Raw genomic sequence first — 25,163 nt, forward strand, 5'->3', positions numbered from 1 at the left:
TTCAAAGTGAAGAGAATAGAACTGACATATTAGGAGACAGAAAAGAACAAAACACATTTGTGGGATACTATCTCTTCCTCCTAAATCATCCAGGGTACACTCATGAATTTAGGATTTTAGGAAGGTAAGTAGAGCCAAATCTCAAAAAAAGGATGAGACTGAATTAGGCATTTTGAATTAGACTGTAAAAGACTTCGAAAATCAGGAAAAGTAGATATGTATGTGGGGGTAAATAAAAAAACAACAAAAAACAATAAATACGTATTTTTTCTTTAATGGTTTTGTAAAACCAAACTGATGCCAAAGACACAGACTAATAATCTAGCCCTGCTCTCTTCTTCCATGCAAACTTTCTCATCTATGAAATGAGATGGTATGCCACCTACCTTACTGAGATAATGTATGTAAAAGCTCTCTATAAACCAATTTTACTTTGCAGGAACATCTGGAAGTTTACAAAGTTCTTATTAATTAACACACATTTCATCTTCACAATGATCCTATCAGTTGTGGTAATGAAAGTAATAAAAACACCAATATGAAGCAAGGAAGTTACACGGCCGAGTGGCAGATTAGTGGCTACAGGTCTATGATTAATGACACAAGAGAATGGATGCAGAAAAACCAATGTAATACTACAGCAGCAGATGATCCTGAAGGTTATACAAATGTAAAGAAAGAGATAAAGGTATAAGATTTTCAGATAAGACTCAAGAGAAAACAGGAATGGATTGAATGAAGTTGTAATAGAGCAGTAGTTGTATTAAGTCAGAGGTGCAAACATTAATGATCAACTGATGCTAAATCCAAAAATTCCAACCTGGATGAACAACAGATTGAAGGAAAATGGAAACAAGAAAATAAAGCATTAGGCAAGAATGAAGAAAAAACTGGTAAAAGGTTTGCTATAATTTGTTAAATATGAAGTGGTGGTAGGAAATGTAAGCATCTAGAAAGGCAGAAATAGAAAAGAGTTTGGGTCTTACTTCATATAGCAAAGTTCTTAAGCTCTCCAAGCTGCAGAATGTAAATGGGAAAGTGAAAAGATACAAGGAACCACTCACATTTGGAATCAACAAGAGAACAACCAGTGAAAGAGGTGTAATATACAGTCAAAATGTTAGCAAGAACAGGGCAATGAAGCATAATGATAGCAAAATGTAGTACAATTAGTCTGAAGGATAAATTGAGAAAGGAGAGTATATAATCAAAGAAATAATGGCTGATAATTTTCCAGAATTTATGAATGGCATGATTCCTTAGAGAGAAGAAACACAGTAAGTAAGATAAAAATTTGTCTGAATCTAGACTTATCACAGTGGCACTATAGAACTGTAAGGACAAGAAGTAAACTTCAAAAAACAATCTAAAAAAAGAAGACTGCCTAGAAATGAACAAAAATAAAAAGGCAACAGAAGGGCATAAGATAATAGATAACTACATTCAAAGTGCTGACAGAGGGCTTCCCTGGTGGTGCAGTGGTTGAGAGTCCGTCTGCCGATGCAGGGGACACGGGTCCGGGAAGATCCCACATGCCGCGGAGCGGCTGGGCCCGTGAGCCATGGCTGCTGAGCCTGCGCGTCCGGAAAAAAAAAAAAAAGTGCTGACAGAAAATAACTTAACCTAATAATCTATAGGCAGCTCAACTACCAGGAATGAGGGTGCAATGAAGACTTTTCAGACACTGCCTGATTATCCATTCACAGATCCTCACTGAAAGATACATTAAAGAACATTGAGAAGGAAAGTAAAACAAGAAAGAAGGAACAGTGAGTGGTATGCAACAACAAAGAAAAAGCCATGAGGTTTAATAATTAGAAAATCATTAGTGACCTTAGACAAGGCTTTCGGTAGAATGGTACAGGGATATTAAATTAACTAGGAAGAAAATGGTTATGTATAGCATTTTCAAGGTCTACTTGATCCTACTGAAAGTAATTTTATAGTTAAAAACTGTGCGTGTACGTGCATATATAAACACATATGTAATATATATGTATGATTTTTTTTTTATGTATGATTTTAACTTTAAAGCTACCTAAGGTACAATGACTAATTTATACTATATTTAGGTGGTCCGGAAATACATTTAAGCTAAACCATAAATATTTTAGAATAAGTAAATGTTGAGAGTACACTGTGATATTGAAAGATTTCAAAAGAAATACAGAAAAATATATTTTTCCCAAATACAAAAATCATGTTATGTACCTTATATAAAGATATTATATGAAGATTTTACAAATTATAATAAGAATAGAAGACAGTAATATCTTAGTTTTAGAAACACATGTGTTTCTATCTTTAGGATATGGCATCGGGAATAAACAAAGGGATAAAAAATGAAAACAAAGATCTCCTAGAGGATGTTTTATAACTTTTCTTATCAGTAACTGATTATTTCCCAAAGGTCATTTATAACATAAGAAAAAATATATAGTAATTCCTCAGTATCCCAGGGAATTTGTTCCAGGATCCCCACAGATATCAAAATCCATGGGTGCCTAAGTCCCTTATATAAAATGGCATAGTTATTTGCATATAACCTACACACATCCTCCATATACATTAAATCATCTCTAGATTACTTATAATACCTAATACAATGTATGTAAATAGTGGCCAGTAAGGGAAATTCAAGTTTTGCTTTTTGGAACTTTCTGGAATTTTTTTCCCCAAAATATTTCTATCCATGGTTGGCCGAATCCGTTGATGCAGAACCCATGGATACAAATGGCCAAGTTTCAATTAACCTTTGCCCAAAATAATGGTTCTTAATTTAAATTTAAATTTGCTACTGATAACACAAGTTTTATTGAATTACAAGAAAAAAACTGGTAAACTCCTGAATTCAAAACCAACTAAACTTTTGTAATTCTTCAAAACCACAGGATTACATATGTAGATAACATCTTATGCCTTATGCCTACAGTCTTATGTCTTAATAAACACTAATGAATACATCAAACTACATTACTCAATATTTTACTGTCTGAATTTATATTCTCAATTTCTCAATCATGCAGAGAAGGTACAGGCACACTCGAGTTTATAATATGTTTAAGAGGAGATTCTTTTGATAGGAGTAAATATAATTCTACCTTAAATTATCTGGTTTCAAACCTTTTAAAAATACTTAAAATCTCAAATTGTCAATTATACAGTATATGAAAATAAAGTATAACTCAAGGTTTTGATAATTTGTTCAATTTTTAGAATTTATGAAAAATAATCAAGACTCAAACCAAGATTGGAAGACTTCATGATGACACAAATGTATAAATTGTTTCAACTTGCTATTTTCTTCTTAATACAGTTACAATAACGTATTAGAAAAACACAAAATAACACAAAATTAAGCTCAGTTAAAATAACAGATTTTTAACATGTTAAAATTATCTAACAACATTTACATTCAATCAAAGAAGCAGCATATCACAGACTAAAGTACATTTCTCACTTCAGTTTTCCATAGTAACCAGAAATATGAAAAGCTGACGGCAAGGAAATTTGAGGGTCATTTCAAGAACATAGAAACTTAGCCATAAATCAGTGCAAATAATCTAATGTGAGAGGTTATTCTGGAAAATTAATAGCAACTTGTTTTTTCCGTATTCTATCTGCCATTTTCATTATCGTTAGTACTGCTGGGAATATAATGAAGATCACATTTCTAAAAAAGTAAATATTTCCCTAAAAGTCTAACCTAATAAAAAATTATTGTACCACAGGAACTTTAACTCCAAGTAAATTATCACTTTAAATTTGCTAGAATAATTATCTTTATATCACACTTAATAAAATTTTTCTTTAAGGAAAAAAAAATCCTAAAATACAGTTAAGAACTGAAGTATTATTAGTAGTAGTAAAGCAGTTATCGAAAGTGGTGTACAGATTTTTAAAATAAGGCAATTAGGAACCTTTGTCTTATTTACAGCATAAACAAAGACTATCTCAAATAAGACTATCACAAAGAGAAATCAGCTTTTTCAAAACAAATACTTACAGTATATTCGGTAGTCCCTTTGGGTTTCTGAAAAGACATTCTTCTCCCATCTTTCTTGTCTAGGGTCTTCTTTTGGCCAGTGTCTGAAAAAAAAAAATGATGCAAAACTCTATTAAATTCATTTTCCTTTCACAGTAATGTCAAGGACTGCTAAATAGAGCTCACTGGGCAGATATCTACTGGATTCACCAGTAATACAGCTTGCTACGTAGGATTCTCTACTCTAAAATACAACCGAGTATCAAAATAAGTAAATGTACTTCCTTCCTGCTTGCTTTACGAACTGACCAGTATGAAACACTATTAATAACTGGAAGTCAATTCAAAACCTAACTGGAAGTCAATTCAAAACCTAAGTAACTGTCAGCTGGAAGGAAGGTATTAAAAAGTAAATTAAGGGCCATATCTTTCAACACATCTAACCTGATTATAATAAAACTATATTTCAAGATATTATTATTATTATTAACCAAACCAAGTCTGAAATATGTAACATTAATCTTCACAGTGTCTACTTCTACAGTCATAGTAAAAGACAGAGTCGTCTCTATGGAATTGTATTAAATTACCGAATTCCTTACATATACCATGAAGTAGATTAAGATACTCTTTCATATACAAACATACTTTTATGCACTTCATTTCAGATATAGAGTACCAACTATTTTTCACTTGCTTATCAAGACATTTCACTTGAACACATCATTACCACCAAGTTTATGGTATCTGTTTTAGTTTAAATTTTGCACTAATGTTAATCTTCTCATCTATACTTCATGTAACAAAGATTGCACTGAACTGATAAAATACCACTCCTATCTAAACAATTTTAAATAAAAATCAATCTCTAAAAAAGTAATAAAAAACTCAAAACTGAGTAAGACAGTAAACATAGCAAAATGCTATACTTACACTCAATTTTTATAAGATTAAAACAGTAATTTTCAAAGAAAAATTAGTTCTACCTAAGCCTAAAGAATCTAGAAAATATCTACGTCATTGCTTTCTACCTCTCCAATCTTAATTGACATTTTGACCATACTAGAGTTTGCTTATATGTATCTAATTAGCTCAGTTGGGTGAATGGTTCTAATGAAGCATTAACAATAACAAAAGTAATATTAATAATCAAGTCTGAATCTGAAAGAAGTCAGTTAGCTCTGCAATACTTAAAAAGGCTGTCCTAAAACCTTCCTGATCACCCAGGCTAAGCCAGATCTCTGTTGTTAGTCACAGAGCATCTTTGTCTCCTTCACAGCATCTGGCACAGTTTAAAGTTTCTTTATAAATCTCTCCCACTAAACTGTAACCTATAAAACACCGTGCTTGCTTTGTTCACAACGACTTCTCAGTGCCTAACACAGAGCCTGACACAAGGCAAGCATCACATTTGAATGAACTAATGTTTTGAAGCTACAACTTGAACTGTACCTAGAACTGCCACAATTCTTATAGCCATTTTTTTTTTAAAGAAAAGTGGACAAAGGAAAAAAATATATATATATATACCGTCTGGCTGTAGAAAAAGAGGCATTTTTCTAAAGGTATGGTGAGAATGCAAAATGGTACAATTCTTAGTGAAAGACAATATTTTTGCTTATCACTATATTCTAATATTTTCTCCAATGAACAGCATATATGTGAATTTGATTTTTTGTGATAAAACATTAAAACTATTTTTAAATAAATTTTTAAAATTTATTTCTGCTATTTCATAAACAGCCGGAGCCAAAACCACTTTCCTCATTTTGCAATTTAAAAGCAATGCAAAATACAATTACAGATTACTTGTAACTAGTAATATATATCCCTTCTTAATTGATTTCAGGAGTAAACGTTAGTCTACACTTATTTGTCTAACAGTAGTTTTTCAATCCGTTAAAGAGTTCATTAAACATTTAATCACAATTAAGTTTGCAACTGCACTACCACTTTCAAAAGTTCGCCATGGAGTGCAGTTCAGAGCAAAAAAACTAATATGCCAGTTTTCTGCAGTTTAAAGTTTCAAACAAATTGAAAGTATTCACTTTAATAATTTAAAATTGTAAAATATATTGTAATAATATTTAAATAGTTCTAAAATTATTTTAATAACCAATATTAAAACATGCATTCACAAATATAAGTACCAGAGTACAATGAAATACACTGATCATTCTTTTCTATCAATATGAACATATAATCACAATAATTGAGAGTTGAAAGTGATCACAGTTGTTACCTAGTCCAGTCTCTTACTTGGTAACTTTATAATACCCTCTCTTACATGGTAACTTTATAATACCCTTTTAAAGACAGTTGTCAGCAAACATGAATCTAGATTGGGAGTATGGAAAGGAGAGGTCCTATTTTTCTTCTTTACAAAAATTATTACAGTTTAGAAATGCACAGATATTTGACAATCAAAATAACAGTTAACATTTACCAAGTGCCTAGCATATTCCAGGCACTGTTCTAAGGACTTTATATTTACTTATTGTCTTACCTAATTCATCAACCTTATAAAGTCGGTATCATTACTATCCCCATTTTACAACTGAGAAAACCAAGGCACAATTTTGGTTATCAAAATGAAGGAGTATTACTGGCATCTAATGGGTATAGGCTGTGGATACTGCTAAGCATTGTGTGCTAAACAATGCACACAACAGTCCCCCCAAAAAGAACAATGTCACAAAATGTCAACACTGCTGAGGCTGAGAAACAATGCTATATACCCAGCACCTAATACAGCAGTAAGCATGACATATGGTAGGTGTTCAATAAATATCTGATAAATAAATGAATATATATGACTTTCCCTGAGATATAATTATCTGGTATATTGGAAAGAGCAGGGAGTTAGATTTTACTCCATCATTACCAGAAGCAAAATCTTAATATATGTAATCTAAAACAAGAAATTCCCGTCTAGACTGCATCCTACAAGTTTTGATACACTGTATTTTAATAATTCCATCCAAAATATTTTATGGCTTTTACCCTATTTCTTCTTTTGCTATTTAGAGAATATTGTTTAATTTGCCAATCTATGACAATTTAAAATTTTTATCTTTTGGTTACTGATTTCTAGCTTAATTGTACTGTGGTGAAAGAAAATACTCTTAAATAGTTAAAAACCTATAAAATTCGTTGAAACTTGCTCTATAATCACATATAAATTTAGTAAATGCTCCATACGTGCTGGAAAAGAATGTGTATTCTGTACTGTAGGGTAGTGTTATATGTGTTTGTGCATATGTGTGGATATGCATACACACACACACACACACACACACACACACACACACACACTCCTATCTCCACATCCATGAGATTAAGTTTGCTGATTGTGTTGTTCAAATCTTCTACATCCATATTGGTTTGCTTCTGCATGCTTATTCTTTAAATTACTGATAGAGACTGTTAAAATCTCCCACTAAGATTGTGGGTTATTCAGGTCCTCCTAAGTCTCCTTACTTTGCTTTCTATATTTTGAGACCGTGATATTAGGTTCATACAAATTAAGAACTGAACACCTACTAATTGTTTTAGATTACATCTTCCCGGTATATTGAAACTTTTCTTACAATATTTTTTGCCTTAAAGTTTGACATACTCCTTAACTATTATGTTAGTGGTCATCCCATAGATTACAGCCTAAATTACTAATTTTTCACTCTCTAATATTAATTACCACTTTTATCATCTTTCTGGATAATGTAAGGATGTTAAAAACTATGTGCCTTTACCAAGACTTATATGCAATTGTTATTACATACTTTAATTACATGTATGTGTATTTAAAAACACTGTGAGACATTATTATTTTTCTAGACAGTCAACATTCATTTAGTTTTGCCCTCATATTTACCATTTTAATTGCAGCTCTGGGTAATTTCACAGGGGATGGATTCTAAGCTGGTAGGTATTTTCCCCTGCCATTTAGTTTCCACTGTTTCTGTGGAGAAATCAACTGTCAATCTTATCGCTACATCATTGACTACTTGTTCTGATTGCTTTTAAGATTTTTCATCTTTAGTGAGATTTGTATTGATTCCATTAGGGGCCTGTACGGATGCTTGAATCTGTGAATTAAAGTATTTCATCAGTCTTGGAGTTTTCAGCCATTCTCTCATTAAATAATACTTTTGCCCCCCTTCTTTCATTTGGGGGACTCAAATATACACACATTATAACTTCTAATTAAATCTTTTTTTTTCTTTTTTGGCTATGTTGGGTCTTCACTGCTGGGCATGGGCTTTCTCCAGTTGGGGCAAGCAGGGGCTACTCTTGTTGCGGAGTGACATGTAGGCTCAGCAGCTGCAGCACGTGGGCCCTAGAGCAACCAGGCTTCAGTAATTGCGGCGCATGAGCTCAGTAGTTGTGGTGCATGGGCTCTAGGGCGCACGGGCTTCAGTAGTTGTGGCGTGCAGGCTCAGGAGTTGTGATGCGTGGGCTCAGTAGTTGTGGTTCATGGGCTCTAGAGCGGAGGCTCAGTAGTTGTGGCGCACGGGCTTAGTTGCTCCGTGGCATGTGGGATCTTCCCGGACAGGGATTGAACCCATGTCCCATGCATTGGCAGGCAGATTCTTAACCACTGTGCCACCAGGGAAGTCCCAAGAACTTCTAATTATATTTTGTATTAAGCTTACCCCCTCCTTTATTTTCCTTTTTTTCGTTCCTCTCTCTTTATTCTGGATATTCTTCTGACCTATCTTTCAATTCACTAATTCTCTCTTCTGTGGTGGCTAATTTGCTGTTAACTTCATCCACAAAGATCCTAATTAAGACCTTTAGATTACATTAATCTAAAAAATTGGATTACATTTTTCAATTCTAGAATATCCATTTTTATTTTTTATGGTTTGTACCTCTACAAAACTCTTAATTAGCTCAAAATTCTCAACACAGCTATCTTAAATCTGATAACTACAAGATACAGAGTTCCTGTGGGTCTGTTTCTACTTTCTTGTTTTTTCTGCTATCTTGTCAGGTGCCTAATTATATTTTATATACTGGATACTAAATTTGAAAAATGGTCTATAGACAGAATTTGACACAAAGAAATCTGTATTTCTCCAGAAAAGATGTTTGCTTCTGCCAAATACTTGAGGACACTAGCAATACCAGATCTTATTAATGCAGTTACAGGAATGATAATTTAAAGCTGAGCTACCATCCTATGGGAGCCTAACCACTTCAGTTTTTCTGTATCCTAAGGTACAGCATTTTGGGGTCCTAAGTGAGAGGAGTTCACCCCTCTCCTGTGGTGGGTCTTGTACTCTGTCCCTGTCTCCTTATACCCAACAGGCTACCAAACGCACCTCTTAATCTCTCAGCTGCTGCTTCTGGAATCAACACAACCCCCAGGGAAAAAAAGCAATCCCAAATCGGAGCTGCTCCTCCTTGGGCCTCTGTCAGCACTCAGATCCTAATCTAGTCATATCAGTTAGCATTCTAATACCCTCAATAAAATTTGTTTTGTTTTCACTCAGCTATTTATTTATTTATAATTGAAGTATAGTTGATTTACAATACTGTATTAGTTTCTGACATACAGGAAAGTGATTTAGTTATACATATATATACATATTCATTTTCATATTCTTTTCCATTGTGGTTTATTACAGGATATTGAATACAGTTCCCTGTGCTATACAGTAGGACCTTGTTTATCTATTTTATATACAGTAGTTTATGTCTGCTAATCCCAAACTCCTACTTTGTCCCTCCCCCACCTCCCTTACCCTTTGGTAACCATACATTTGTTTTCTAAGCCTATGAGTCTGCCTCTGTTTTGTATGTAAGTTCCTTTGTATATTTTAGATTCCACATATAAGCAATATCATATGGCATTTGCCTTTCTCCTTCTGACTTTAGTTCACCTTAGTATCATAATCTCTAGGTCCATCCACGTTGCTGCAAATGGCATTATTTCATTCTTTTTTATGACTGAGTAGTATTTTATTGGGCATATATACCACATCTTTATCCATTCATCTGTCGATAGGCATTTAAGTTGCTTCCATGTCTTAGCTATTGTAAACAGTGCTGCTGAACACTGGGGTGCATGTATCTTTCAAAATTAGAGTTTTCACCGGATATATGCCCAGGAGTCAGATTGCTGGATCATACGACAACTCTATTTTTAGTTTACTAAGGAAACTTCATACTGTTTTCCACAGTGGCTGCACCAATTTACATTCCCACCAACAGCATAGGAGAGTTCCCTTTTCTCCACATCCTCTCCAGGATTTGTTATTTGTATACTTTTTAATGACTGGCCCAGCTTTTTAAATTGTTCTCAGCAGGACAATCTGAATTACCTAGCTTGCTATTACCAAACAGAGAAGTCCCAAAAGATTTTTAAGCAGAGAACTGAGAAAGCAGTGTCAGACTTTAAATTAAAAATCATGTTGGTAATAGAATGGGAAAGGCAAACTGGAAGAAGCAAGGCTGAAAACCAACAATGAAAACTGTATGAGGTTTTAATATATGAAAAAACACCTAGTATAACTGATTATTGTCATTTTGGTAGTAGCTACTGATAAAAAGTTTGATGATTTAAAAATACTGATATAGACCTTCAAGATGGCGGAAGAGTAAGACGTGGTGATCACCTTCCTCTGCACAAATACATCAGAAATACATCTACATGTGGAACAACTCCTACAGAACACCTACTGAACGCTGGCAGAAGACCTCAGACCTCCCAAAGGAAAGAAACTCGCATGTACCTGGAAAGGGCAAAAAAAAAGAGAAAAAACAGAGACAAAAGAACAGGGACAGGATCTGCACCTCGGGGAGGGAGCTGTGAAGGAGGAAAGGTTTCCACACACTAGGAAGCCCCTTCACTGGTGGAGACGGGGGGTGGGTTGGGGAGAAGCTTCAGAGCCACGGAGGAGAGCGCAGCAACAGGGGTGCGGGGGGCACAGCAGAGAGATCAACGCACAAAGGGTCAGTGACAATCAGCACTCACCAGCCCAAGAGGCTTGTCTGCTCACCTGCCAGGGCAGGAGGGGGCTGGGAGCTGAGGCTCTGGCTTCGGTAGTATCCCAGGGAGAGGACTGGGGTTGGCTGCGTGAACACAGCCTGAAGAGGGCTAGTGTGCCACAGCTAGCTGGGAGGGAGTCTGGGAAAAAGTCTAAGAGGCAAGAGACCATTGTTTCGGGGTGTGCAAGGAGAGGGGATTCAGAGCACTGCCTAAACGAGCTCCAGAGACGGGCAGGAGCCACGGCTATCAGTGTGGACACCAGAGACGGGCATGAGACGCTAAGGCTGCTGCTGCTGCCACCAAGAAGCCTGGGTGCGAGCACAGGTCACTCTCCACACATCCCCTCCTGGGAGCCTGTGCAGCCCGCCACTGCCAGGGTCCCGTGATCCAGGGACAACTTCCCTGGGAGAACACATGGAGCGCCTCAGGCTGGTGCAACGTCATGCCGGCCTCTGCCGCCGCAGTCTCGCCCCGCACTCTGTACCCCACCCTCCCCCACAGCCTGAGTGAGCCAGAGCCCCCAAATCAGCGGCTCCTTTAACCCCATCCGGTCTGAGCGAAGAATAGACACCCTCAGGCGACCTACACACAGAGGCAGGGAGAAATCCAAAGCTGAACCCCAGGAGCTGTGCGAACAAAGAAGAGAGAAGGAAATCTCTCCGAGCAGCCTCAGGAGCAGCGAATTAAATCTCCACAATCAACCTGATGTACCCTGCATCTGTGGAATACCTGAATAGACAACGAATCATCCCAAAATTGAGGTGGTGGACTTTGGGAGCAACGATATTTTTTCCTTTTTCTCTTTTTGTGACTGTGTATGTGTATGCTTCTTTGTGTGATTCTGTCTGTATAGCTTTGCTTTTATCATTTGTCCCAGGGTTCTGTCTGTCCATTTTTTGGGTTTTTTTTTAGTATAGCTTTTAGCTCTTGTTATTATTGGTGGATTTGTTTTTTAGTTTGGTTGCTCTCTTCTTTCTTTTTTTTTCTTTTTTTATTACATTTTAATTTTTTTATTTTTAATAATTATATTTTTTATTCAAATAACTTTTTCTTTTCTCTTTCTTCCATTTTTTTCCTCTCTCTCTCTCCCCCTCCTTTTTCTTCTGAGCCATGCGGCTGATAGGGTCTTGGTGCTCCAGCTGGGTGTCAGGCCTGTGCCTCTGAGGTGGGAGAGCTGAGTTCAGGACACTGGTCCACCAGACACCTCCTGGCTCCACATAATATCAAATGGTGAAAGCTCTCCCAGAGATCTCCATCTCAACGTGAAGACCCAGCTCCACTCAACAACCAGCAAGCTACAGTGCTGGACACCCTATGCCAAACAACTAGCAAGACAGGAACACAACTCCACCCATTAGAAGAGAGCCTGCCTGAAATCGTAACAAGTTCACAGACACCCCAAAACACACCACCAGACACGGGCCTGCCCACCAGAAAGACAAGATCCAGCCTCATCGACCTGAACACAGGCACCAGTCCCATCCAGCAGGAAGCCTACACAACCTACTGAACCAACCTTACCCACTGGGTAACCTCACCCACTGGGGGCAGACACCAAAAATAACGGGAACTACGAACCTGCAGGCTGCAAAAAGGAGACACCAAACACAGTAAGTTAAGCAAAATGAGAAGATGGAGAAACACATAGCAGATGAAGGAGCAAGGTAAAAACCCACCAGACCAAACAAATGAAGAGGAAATAGGCAGTCTACCTGAAAAAGAATTAAGCATAAGGATAGTAAAGATGATCCAAAATCTTGGAAAAAGAATGGAGAAAATACAAGAAACGGTGAACAAGTACCTAGAAGAACTAAAGAGCAAACAAACAATGATGAACCACACAATAAATGAAATTAAAAATTCTCTAGAAGGAATTAATAGCAGAATAACTGAGGCAGAAGAATGGAAAAGTGAACTGGAAGATAAAATAATGGAAATAACTACTGCAGAGCAGAATAAACAAAAAAGAATGAAAAAGAATTGAGCACAGTCTCAGACACCTCTGGGACAACATTAAACGCACCAACATTCGAATTATAGGGGTCCCAGAAGAAGAGAAAAAGAAAGGGACTGAGAAAATATTTGAAGAGACTATAGGGAAAACTTCCCTAACATAGGAAAGGAAAGAGTCAATCAAGTCCAGGAAGCGCAGAGAGTCCCGTACAGGATAAATCCAAGGAGAAACACGCCAAGACACATATTAATCAAACTATCAAAAATTAAATACAAAGAACAAATATTAAAAGCAACAAAGGAAAAACAACAAATAACATACAAGGGAATCCCCATAAGGTTAACAGCTGATCTTTCAGCAGAAACTCTGCAAGCCAGAAGGGACTGGCAGGACGTATTTAAAGTGATGAAAGGGAAAAACCTACAACCAAGACTACTCTACCCAGCCAGGATCTCATTCAGATTCGATGGAGAAATTAAAACCTTTACAGACAAGCAATAGCTAAGAGAATTCAACACCACCAAACCAGCTTTACAACAAATGCTAAAGCAACTTCTCTCGGCAGGAAACACAAGAGAAGGAAAAGACCTACAATAACAAACCCAAAACAATTAAGAAAATGGTAATAGGAACATACATATCGATAACTACCTTAAATGTAAATGGATTAAATGCTCCAACCAAAAGACATAGACTGGCTGAACGGAAATAAAAACAAGACCCATATATATGCTGTCTACAAGAGATCCACTTCAGACGTAGGGACACATACAGACTGAAAGTGAGGGGATGGAAAAAGATATTCCATGCAAATGGAAATCAAAAGAAAGCTGGAGTAGCAATTCTCATATCAGACAAAACAGACTTTAAAACAAAGACTATGACAAGAGACAAAGAAGGACACTACATAATGATCAAGGGATCAATCCAAGAAGAAGATATAACAATTGTAAATATTTATGCACCCAATATAGGAGCACCTCAATACATAAGGCAAATACTAACAGCCATAAAAGGGGAAATCGACAGTAACACAATCATAGTATGGGACTTTTAACACCCCACTTTCACCAATGTACAGATCATCCAAAATGAAAATAAATAAGGAAACACAAGCTTTAAATGATACATTAAATAAGATGGAACTTAACTGATAAAGGACATTCCATCCAAAATCAACAGAATACACTTTCTGCTCAAGTGCTCATGGAACATTCTCCAGGATAGATCACATCCCGGGTCAGAAATCAAGCCTTGGTAAATTTAAGAAAACAGAAATCGTATCAAGTATCTTTTCCAGCCACAACGCTATGAGACTAGATGTCAATTACAGGAAAAAAAAATCTGTGAAAAATACGAACACATGGAGGCTATAAAATACATTACTTAAAAACCAAGAGGTCACTGAAGAAATCAAATAGGAAATCAAAAAATACCTAGGAACAAATGACAATGAAAACACAATGACCCAAAACCTATGCGATGCAGCAAAAGCAGTTCTAAGAGGGAATTTTATAGCAATACAATCCTAGGTAAAGAAACAAGAAAAATCTCACATAAACAACCTATACTTACACCTAAAGCAATTAAGAGAAAGAAGAACAAAAAACGTCCCAAAGTTAGCAGAAGGAAAGAAATTGTAAAGATCAGATCAGAAATAAATGAAAAAGAAATGAAGGAAACAATAGCAAAGATCAATAAAACTAAAAGCTCGTTCTTTGAGAAGATAAACAAATTAGATAAACCTTTAGCCAAACTCATCAAGAAAAAAAGGGAGAAGACTCAAATCAATAGAATTAGAAAACAAAAAGGAGAAGTAACAACTGACACTGCAGAAACACAAAGGATCATGAGAGATTACTACAAGCAACTCTATGCCAATAAAATGGACAACCTGGAAGAAATGGACAAATTCTTAGAAAGGTATAACCTTCCAAGACTGAACCAGGAAGGAATAGAAAACATAAACAGACCAATCACAAGCACTGAAATTGAGAATGAGATTAAAAATCTTCCAACAAACAAAAGCCCAGAACCAGATGGCTTCACAGATGAGTTCTATCAAACATTTAGAGAAGAGCTAACACCTATCCTTCTCAAACTCTTCCAAAATATAGCAGAGGGAGGAACACTCCCAAACTCATTCTACAAGGCCACCATCACCCTGATACCAAAACCAGACAAAGATGTCACAAAGAAAGAAAACTACAGACCAATTATCACTGATGAACATCGATGCAAAAAAAACCTCAACAAAATACTAGGAAACACAATCCATCAGCACATTAAAAGGATCATACCATGATCAAGTGGGGTTTATCCCAGGAATGCAAGGATTCCTCAGTATAAGCAATTCAATCAATGTAATACACCATATTAACAAATTGAAGGATAAAAACCACAGGACCATCTCAACAGATGCAGAAAAAACTTCCGACAAAATTCAACACCCATTTATGATAAAAATCCTCCAGAAAGTAGGCATAGAGGGGACTTACCTCAACATAATAAAGGCCATATATGATAAACCCACAGCCAACATCATTCTCAATGCTGAAAAACTAAAATCAATTTTCACTAAGATCAGGAACAAGACAAGGTTGCCCACTCTCACCACGATTATTCAACACAGTTTTGGAAATTTTAGCCACAGCGATTAGAGAAGAAAAAGAAATAAAAGGAATCCAAATTGGAAAAGAAGATGTAAAGCTGTCACTGTTTGCAGATGACATGACACTATACATAAAAAACCCTAAAGACTTTACCGGAAAACTCTAGAGCTAATCAATGAATTTGCTAAAGGAGCAGGATTCAAAATGAATGCACAGAAATCTCTTGCATTCCTATACACTAATGATGAAAAATATGAAAGAGAAATTAAGGAAACACTCCCATTTACCACTGCAACAAAAAGAATAAAATACCTAGGAATAAACCTACCTAAGGAGATAAAAGACCTGTATGCAGAAAACTATAAGACACTGATGAAAGAAATTAAAGATGATACAAACAGATGGAGAGATATACCACGCTCTTGGATTGGAAGAATCCACATTGTGAAAATGACTATAGTACCCAAAGCAAACTGCAGATTCAATGCAATTCCTATCAAACTACCAATGGCATTTTTCACAGAACTAGAACAAAAAATTTCAGTTTGTATGGAAACACAAAAGACCCCGAAGAGCCAAAGCAATCTTGAGACAGTAAAAACAGAGCTGGAGGAATCAGGCTCCCGGACTTCAGAGTATACTACAAAACTACAGTAATCAAAACAGTATGTTACTGGTGCAAAAACAGAAATATAGATCAATGGAACACGACAGAAACCCCAGAGATAAGCCCAACACACACACATGGTCACCTTATTTTTGATAAAGGAGACAAGAATATACAATGGAGAAAAGACAGCCTCTTCAATAAGTGGTGCTGGGAAAACTGGACAGCTACATGTAAAAGAATGAAATTAGAACACTCCCTAACACCATACACAAAAGTAAACTCAGAATGGATTTAACACCTAAATGTAAGGCCAGACACTATAAAACTCACAGAGGAAAACATAGGCAGAACACTTTATGACATAAATCACAACAAGATCCTTTTTGACCCATCTCCTAGAGAAATGGAAATAGAAACACAAATAAACAAATGGGACCTAATGAAACTTAAAAGCTTTTGCACAGCAAAGAAAACCATAAACAAGACGAAAAGACAACCCTCAGAATGGGAGAAAATATTTGCAAATGAAGCAACTGACAGAGGATTAATCTCCAAAATTTACAAGCAGCTCATGCAACTCAATATCAAAAAAACAAAATTTACAAGCAGCTCATGCAACTCAATATCAAAAAAAACAATCCAAAAGTGGGCAGTAAACCTAAACAGACATTTCTCTAAAGAAGATATACAGATTGCCAACAAACACATGTAAAGATGCTCAACATCACTAATCATTAGAGAAATGCAAAGCAAAACCACCATGAGGTATCGCCTCACACCAGTCAGAATGGCCATCATCAAGAAATCCAGAAACAATAAATGCTGGAGAGTGTGGAGAAAAGGCAACCCTCTTGCACTGTTGGTGGGAATGTAAATTGATACAGTCACTATGGAGAACAGTATGGAGGTTCCTTAAAAAACTAAAAATAGAACTACCATAATACCCAGCAATCCCAGTACTGGGCATATACCCTGAGAAAACCATAATTCATAAAGAGTCATGTACCACAATGCTCACTGCAGCTCTATTTACAATAGCCAGGACATGGAAGCAACCTAAGTGTCCATCGACAGATGAATGGATAAAAAAGATGTGGCGCATATATACAATGGACTATTACTCAGCCATGAAAAGAAACAAAATTGAGTTATTTGTAGTGAGGTGGATGGACCTAGAGTCTGTCATACAGAGTGAAGTCAGTCAGAAAGAGAGAAACAAATACCGTATGCTAACACATATATATGAATCTAAAAAAAATTTAAAAATGGTTCTGAAGAACCTAGGAGCAGGACAAGAATAAAGATGCAGACATAGAGAATGGACCTGAGAACATGGGGAGGGGGAAAGGTAAGCTGGGATGAAGTGAGAGAGTGACATGGACTTATATATAATACCAAATGTAAAGTAGATAGCTAGTGGGAAGCAGCCGCATAGCACAGGGTGATCAGCTCAGTGCTTTGTGACCACCTAGAGGGGTGGAATAGGGAGGGTGGGAGGGAGACGTAAGATGGAGGAGGTATGGGGATGTATGCATATGTATAGCTGATTCATTTTGTTATACAGCAGAAACTAACACACCATTGTAAAGCAATTATACTCTAATAAAGATGTTTAATAAATAAAATAAAAATAAATAAAAATATTGAGCTGGGAGTCAGTATTTTCAAACACAATAATATAGATTTTAAACTTTGAAAAGCATCTTCTAAACTAAAAAAATACACTGATTACTGTTTTTCTAATTAGCTGATCCCATCTATAGTGAAGTAGTACAGGAAAAAATGCCTGTACTTTCAACCTTTCACTTGCTATTGACTGTTTATCCATAGTCAAAACAAAAATAAACTTTTAAAAATATCCCTCAATTTTTCTTGAACTTTGTAACCATCATCCTCTAGATATCAGCCTATGTTTCTGCTTCTTTTCATAGTTGAACTTTTGGAAATAAGAGTCCACTTTCACTGTCTTTACTCCATCACCTCCTACTGATTCCACAATGTACTGCAATGTCTTCTGTCTCCCCAGTTCCCTAAACCTGCAAAGGAGAATAAACTAAAGGGCAAATTTGATAGTCTTTTTCAATTTTATTTTATTTGAACTTTATGAAGCACCCAACTAATTCCTTATCAATGCTCACCCTTCCTTTTATTTGGTAACACCTCACACTCCTTGGTCTCTAACCTGTTTTTTGTTCCCCTTTAATGCTCCTTTCCTCTACCCAGCCAAGGAATTTTTGTGTTGTGTGTGGCTCACTTCTAAGTGAAAAGATCCATGATACAGAGTACTATAGAGCCTTGCTATTTAAAATTGTGTTCCAGGGCTTCCCTGGTGGCGCAGTGGTTGAGAGTCCGCCTGCCGATGCGGGGGACATGGGTTCGTGCCCGGGTCCGGGAAGATCCCACATGCTGTGGAGCGGCTGGGCCCGTGAGCCATGGCCGCTGAGCCTGTGAGTCCGGAGCCTGTGCTCCGCAATGGGAGAGGCCACAACAGTGAGAGGCCCACGTACCGCAAAAAAAAAAAAAAAAAAAAATTGTGTTCCAAGGACCAGCAGCATTGGCATCACCTGGGAGCTTACTGTGACGGCAAGATCTCGCGTTTCACTCCAGAACTACTGATTCACCGTTGTATCCACAATAAATTTAAGAAGGACTGTTAGTAGAGCTTTTGAAAGGATTAAACTTGCAGACTGAATAACTGACATAAAAAACTGGCTTCTTTATACAACTCCCTACCCGTGACAGTAACACTAGCATCTTCAAATCTCTGTCAAACGAATTGTTTTCTAAGGTAGTCATTGTGATAGACTACCTCACAGTTACTAAATACTCTGTATTCCTCCCTGGGGAGGAATATAAAATACACTGTACCATCCCACTGACGTCAGACTTGGCTATGTGACTTGCTTTTCATAAGGAAATGTGAACAGAAACCATGAGTCTTTCAGGTAGAAGTGTTAAGACTCAACATTAAACTTCTAAGGTCTTTTTTCCTTCTATCTCAAGACCAGGGCTGTTCCATATTAGCAACTACTCTCTAAAAGGCTATTATACATACACATACCTGTGCACACACATCTAGTCATTCCTGTTTCTGCTCCTGGTTAAATTAAAATGTTTGGAAAATAAAAGTTCTTCAGGAATTCATGCATAAGAAGCAAATCACCTACTAGGGGAAAAAGAAAACAGTCTAGCTTGCTTAAGACCTCTTTACTGAAACATTATTCAATGCCACAAGAATGAAATTATACCAAATTATCAAAATAAAAACTCTAGGAATGATCAAAGGAGTAGCAGGGAGCACTGAACAATTATGTAGTGGAAAAACTATTTGTGACTGGTAGAAGTATGACAGCGCTATATAAGTATGAGAATTGTAAATATGATGTAATATCAGGAGGTGGGGAGAAGAAATATGGGAGATGACACTGCTCAAGTTACCTCGAAGAGTTAAAGAAACCCCACCTAAAACTGAAACAAGAATGTAACAATAATACCAATCTCTTAATATTTTTGCAGATTCTACTTAACTTTAGACACACCATTTAGGAAATACTTTCTTAAGGCAAACAAGTATCTTTCAGTCACTGTTTCCCTCTAACCATTTTTCCATCATTCTATATGTATATATTCATAAAACAGATCTTAACAATAATGCCTACCCTAACATTAATGACATCACTATATAGTTGGATTGGAGGTGGCTTTTAAGCTGTAATCTTTGTTATGTATGACTTCTTCATAGTTAGCATGCATTAGTTTTACCAAAATTTATAATCTAGCACCTACCCCTCAGTTAAGACAAACCATCAGATAACTGCATATTTGGGTTAATTATTTTCATCCTGTATAGAACTGTTTTTACTACCTTGCATTGTGCTGTCACACCACTGAACTACATTAAAGAACGGTGTTAAAAAAAAACAGCTTTTTGAAATTAGAATCTGTATTTACTATAAAGATGATGAGGACACTTTTTGCTATATTAGAATCCCATGAGAATATTTTCTCTTTATTCTATCAGGAAAAGTTGTGTTTTTCTTACCCGCCTAAGCAACGGGTTTATCTTTATTTTAGTGACACTGTGATTTATATCTGATCACATCTCCCTTTTTCACTGATTGCTAGAAAACAAAGGCAAATTTTTGGCCTTTCTCTAATACATTAATTTGGTCTTAAAACATGCCCCTTTTTGTACTAATATTCATTCATTCAAAAAAATGTATCAAGAGTCTCTTAATGTAAGTTTGCTGATGGCTATTAGGGAGTCTTTATAAACACAGAAAAAAAACTATTTGCAGTTACTTTACTTTTTAATTAATGTTTGATTTATTGAAGTACAAATATAAAAATCTAGTTTTCCTTTAAGCCTTCAAATGTAAGTGTATTCTATTTATAAAACTAGTAAATTTAGGGGCGTCCCTGGTGGCGCAGTGGTTGAGAGTCCACCTGCCGATGCAGGGGACACTGGTTCGCGCTCCGGTCCGGGAAGATCCCACATGCTGCGGAGCGGCTGGGCCCGTGAGCCATGGCCGCTGAGCCTGTGCTCCGCAACGGGAGAGGCCACAACGGTGAGAGGCCCGCATACCGCAGACAAAAAAAAAAAAAAAAAAACTAGTAAATTTAACACACTTTCTAAGGTGCTTTTGATAGTTGATCAACTCAAACAGAAAACAAACTAAATATCCTTAAATACAAACGAGTAATTAAATTCTTTCACATATATATACTAAATTGTATTTATACATCTACTATCGTAAACACTTTAACTGCCTCTAACAAGAAAACCTTTCTAAAAACTTAACTCTAGTAAATACATTACAATAAAGTATTAAATATAATGAATGTTAAGTTCTCTTAAACATTCCAATAGTTTCGAAATTTAGCCAAATACTTGCACCTTGTAACTTAAAATCATTCAAAAAACAATTACGTAAGTATTCATCTTCAATTAGATTCTTAGACTAATTTGTAGGCACTATAATAGGCCTAATTCTCTGAAATATAACAAATATTTTAAAAACCAAATACACTGATTATTCCTAAACTTAATACAAAAATACTAAGCATTTAACAAATTTCATCATTTCCATATTTACTTCTAACCTTAACAAGGGTAAAAGACTTACCCACTAAAGAAAGCAGTGACTCTCAAAGTGTGGTCCCCAGATCAGCAGCATTGGCATTACTTTAGAAGTTGTTAGAAATGCAAATAAGGGGTCCTGGCTCATCAGAAACTCTAGAGGAGGGGGTCCAACATTTTTAACAAGCCTTTGGGTGATTCTGAGGCACATTAAAGTCTGAGACTCATTGCTTTATTGTAGCCTCAACTACTCAGAGGCAGTTTTGTCCTAAAACACAGATAATATAAAAGCCTTGAGTTCAGCCATCCTGTGAGGTGAGCAGCAATTCTAAAATGGGCAAATCTACTTCATGCTTGAGAACCAACGGACAAAGGAAACAATATTAAGTCCTCAAACTTAGTTGGAGTTACCATCAGAGCAGATTGAGGTTGTTGATCAAGAAGAGATTCTTCTCCCGCTCACCTTAGGAAATGAGACTAAGACTGCAGACATCTAGGGTTATCCTCTTCCATGAGTGACCAGCACCATGAGTTGTTTTTTTAATAGTAACAACTGGTACTCCAAATCCTATACAGGCACTTGGCCTTCTCTGGGTTCCAGATAAACTATTATCTAACTCTTCCAGACAATCTGCATCTGCAATTTCCAACCTAAAATATATCTAAGTTTTCTTACACCTTCCTTGGATTTTACGTTTTCATCTCATTTTAATATCCTTCTGATTCTAAATAAATTTCAGTGACTATCCATCCTATCCTTTACCTAATTTAACTTGTTTTAACTTTAACATCACACATGATAGAATTTTGCATTCTTCTCACATTTTTTCCTGTCTGACATAACTCTTAGAAATAGGAAGATAACACTCAACTGGATTCTATATCCCTTGTTTCTTTGCCTGGCCCAGATTCTTTGTCAGGAAAATGGGATAATAACAACTCACAGAGTTGTTATTAGGATTAAATAAAAGTATCTGCTAGTGCCTGCTCCATAGAAAATGTTCTTAGCCACTCTTATTCTTGTCATTTCCCCAAAAGATACTGTTTTAACTGGTAAAAGTAAATGAAAAGAAACTTCAAATAGGAGTGAGATGTATTTAAAGTATACTGTCACCAAGTGGGAGAATAGAGTTGACATAAAAGGGAAGTTTATGATAAAAACTATGTTACAATTAAGTTGAAACTCTAAATATGTTAAATTTTTTTTACTTATTACCATGTGATCTAGTAACTGACTACTTTTAAAGGTTACCCAATACAGGTTTATGGTGATGCCTCCAAACCTGATCTATACTTAAGGTATAAAAATTTTTTGAATCAGAACATAATTTACTCTTTAAGCAGGAGCAAAAAATGTGTCATAGTGTGTCTTCTTTGTAATTGTTATTAACTAGAGCAATGGTGTGATAAGCTCCTTAATGTGTCTAAGTCCCAATTAGATTTTCCTGAGGGGACTACAATGTTGGAGTCAGCAAACACTGAAAACTGGTGAAAGCAAAAGCAGCCACCTTGGAGAGGAGTGAAGGCATCAGTTAACACTGTCAGGTAAGCAGTTTGTTTATAGAAAGAGTTAAAATCAGAAACATACGACCAAAGTTTTATCTGGTCCATCCTTAAACTGTCAATGGTAAAACTATTCTATCAGCATCTTTACTGAACATGAAATGGTGAGGGGTAAGATCACAAACAACAAATGGAGTCCTGGAGTGTAGCCGATCTACAAGTGTATAAGTGTCTGCACAAGATATACTGCTACAACACACAGGACATTTTAAAGAACTGAAGGAAGGGTGACAAATAACAGGGAACTTAAGCAGCTGTTATAAAAGTCTAAAATAAAGGTAGTCACAAGCAGAAAGAGTGGAAGAAATCCTTTAAACAGACTAACAAATACTCATTCCAAAGGACACAAATGTAAAGAAAAACCCTATACCCAAAACCTATCTGGTAGGCAGCTGCCAAGAAAAGAGTTCTCATTTTAAGCAAAGCCTGCCTAGAAATTAATGAAGAACCATTTATTTTTTACCTGTATGTATACATGTTGCCTCTCAAAGGAGTCAACCGAGGAAGCTATACTTATTCTAAGAGTGGGAGGGGGTAATCAAGTTATTGCTGGGGCATTCATCTTTTGAACTACCTTCAGAACTCTGTAGGCATAACTTTATAGACTTACAATGTTTTTAACCCCAAATGCTATTTAATTTGTAGCTTTTCCATCTATCATGTTTACTAATTCTGTTCCAAATGAAAAAAGAGCTCCAGAGTTGAGAACCTTTGAGATCATCCAATCAACCTCATTTAAAATGAGAAAATATACACCCAAAGAGATTAAGTAATTTATACAAATTCTTTCAGCTAGTTAATGCTAAAAGTACCTGTCCACTGACCTTGGTCATAAACTGACATCACAAGGCCTTTCTAACTTGTGTCAAGAGATTTGGGGGCACCATGAATATTAAAGAAAGTGCCATGAGTTGATAAGGCAGCTTCAACAGAAGAGGAATCTGTATAGTATTTTGAAGCTGTAACTCTGAAGGAGAGTGTCTGATATAGCAGTGTGCTCAATGTTTCTGAATCAATGAATCAGATGTATATATTTGGGCATATTTGTTAAATTATTCATCATATCCCTTTCCAGGTTAAGTTACACCACATATTTCTCAGTTCTTCATCTACTTAGAGGCTGGTCACATTTCAACTGTTTTCAATTAGTCAAGTGAGGTCTCATAAAAAAAAAAAAAATCCTTTATTCAAACACTTTAAAGTTCTGTTTAAAGATCCCTGGTCCCACCTTTAAGAGGATTCTGCATCTGATTAATGTCCTTCAAAGCAGAAACCAAGTATCCCCTTTTTCAAATTCCATAAACAAGAATTGTGAAGAAAAGATATTATGTAAAGTGAAGAAAAATTAATAAAAGGGACCATGCTAAAATTACATTTTAATATTCAAGTTTCTTCAAAGCTTAAATTACACACACACACACACAATCAACAGATGTCCTCACAGTTTCAGTGCTTTAAAATGAATGTTAGGATGTGGGTTATAGATTTTATATTCTTTGTACTTTTGTCTATTTTCTAAACTAATACTCATATAATTTACTCTCATAACACCAAAATGCATATTAAAACAGGTAACAAGAATAAAATATGATTAGGAGAGGTCTGCCACTTATTAACTCAGGGGAAGCCAACGACATTGGAGAAGTTACCATATGCATGATGCAAATACCGATTCAGCAAATGCTTTTTAAAATTCCGTAAGATATCAATATCCTGTCATTATGACTGATTTTGTATTTTAAAGGGCAGTACAACGCCACTATGACAAAAGAAAACTTAACAGGCTGTAGAAATGACAACTGAGGAAAGTTTCCAAGTTCTGCCACCTCAAGACAACACGCAGCCTTTCAAAATACACGACACAAAAATCCACTGGGTTCCCGTGTACGCTAAACATTTTCTTTTCCAAAGCCGTATTAAGCGCTTATGTGAATTCTAACAGTTGGCAAATATCAAATAAAAACAATGACCCAAACCAAACCCAAGTCAAGCACAGCGTTCTTAATGATTTCTAAGAGGGAAAACATGAGCGTCACAATTGGTTCAATATTCACCTCTCACGGGGAGGGAAAAACGAAGGGATCCTACCCTTGAAATAGTTGGCGGGGTAAGGAAAGGCGAGCATAGGTGAAGAAAGCAGGAAGAGCAGAGCAGGAAGAGCTACGACGCAGACATGAGCAAGTCTTCCGTCCCCAGAGCAGAGCGAGCCTCCGCTCCTCGCCCCGGTCCAGACGCCATCCCGGCCCGGCACACCTGCCAACGCCCGGCCCGCGCCCCCCGCCCACCCAGTTCACGCCGGCGGCCCGCGGGGCCGCGCCCCCAGCGCAGCGCCCACACCTCCGCCTTCCCCCCCCCCCCCCCC

At 36.5% G+C, this 25,163-nt stretch overlaps 1 protein-coding gene across 2 annotated transcripts in view; it reads right to left on the reverse strand.

Annotated features, from left to right (window-relative positions):
- The window catches only part of OXR1 (oxidation resistance 1), a 361,766-nt gene that overhangs the window by 73,878 nt on the left and 262,725 nt on the right, over positions 1-25,163 (reverse strand). For both annotated transcript variants that reach the window (XM_007446539.1, XM_007446538.1), the window contains one exon: positions 4,007-4,089. In XM_007446539.1, coding sequence (XP_007446601.1) covers positions 4,007-4,089 — 83 coding nt within the window. The remainder of the gene's footprint in view (positions 1-4,006; positions 4,090-25,163) is intronic.

Source organism: Lipotes vexillifer, unplaced genomic scaffold (genome assembly GCF_000442215.2).
Source record: "Lipotes vexillifer unplaced genomic scaffold, Lipotes_vexillifer_v1.1 scaffold327, whole genome shotgun sequence".
Lineage (NCBI taxonomy): Eukaryota > Metazoa > Chordata > Mammalia > Artiodactyla > Lipotidae > Lipotes > Lipotes vexillifer.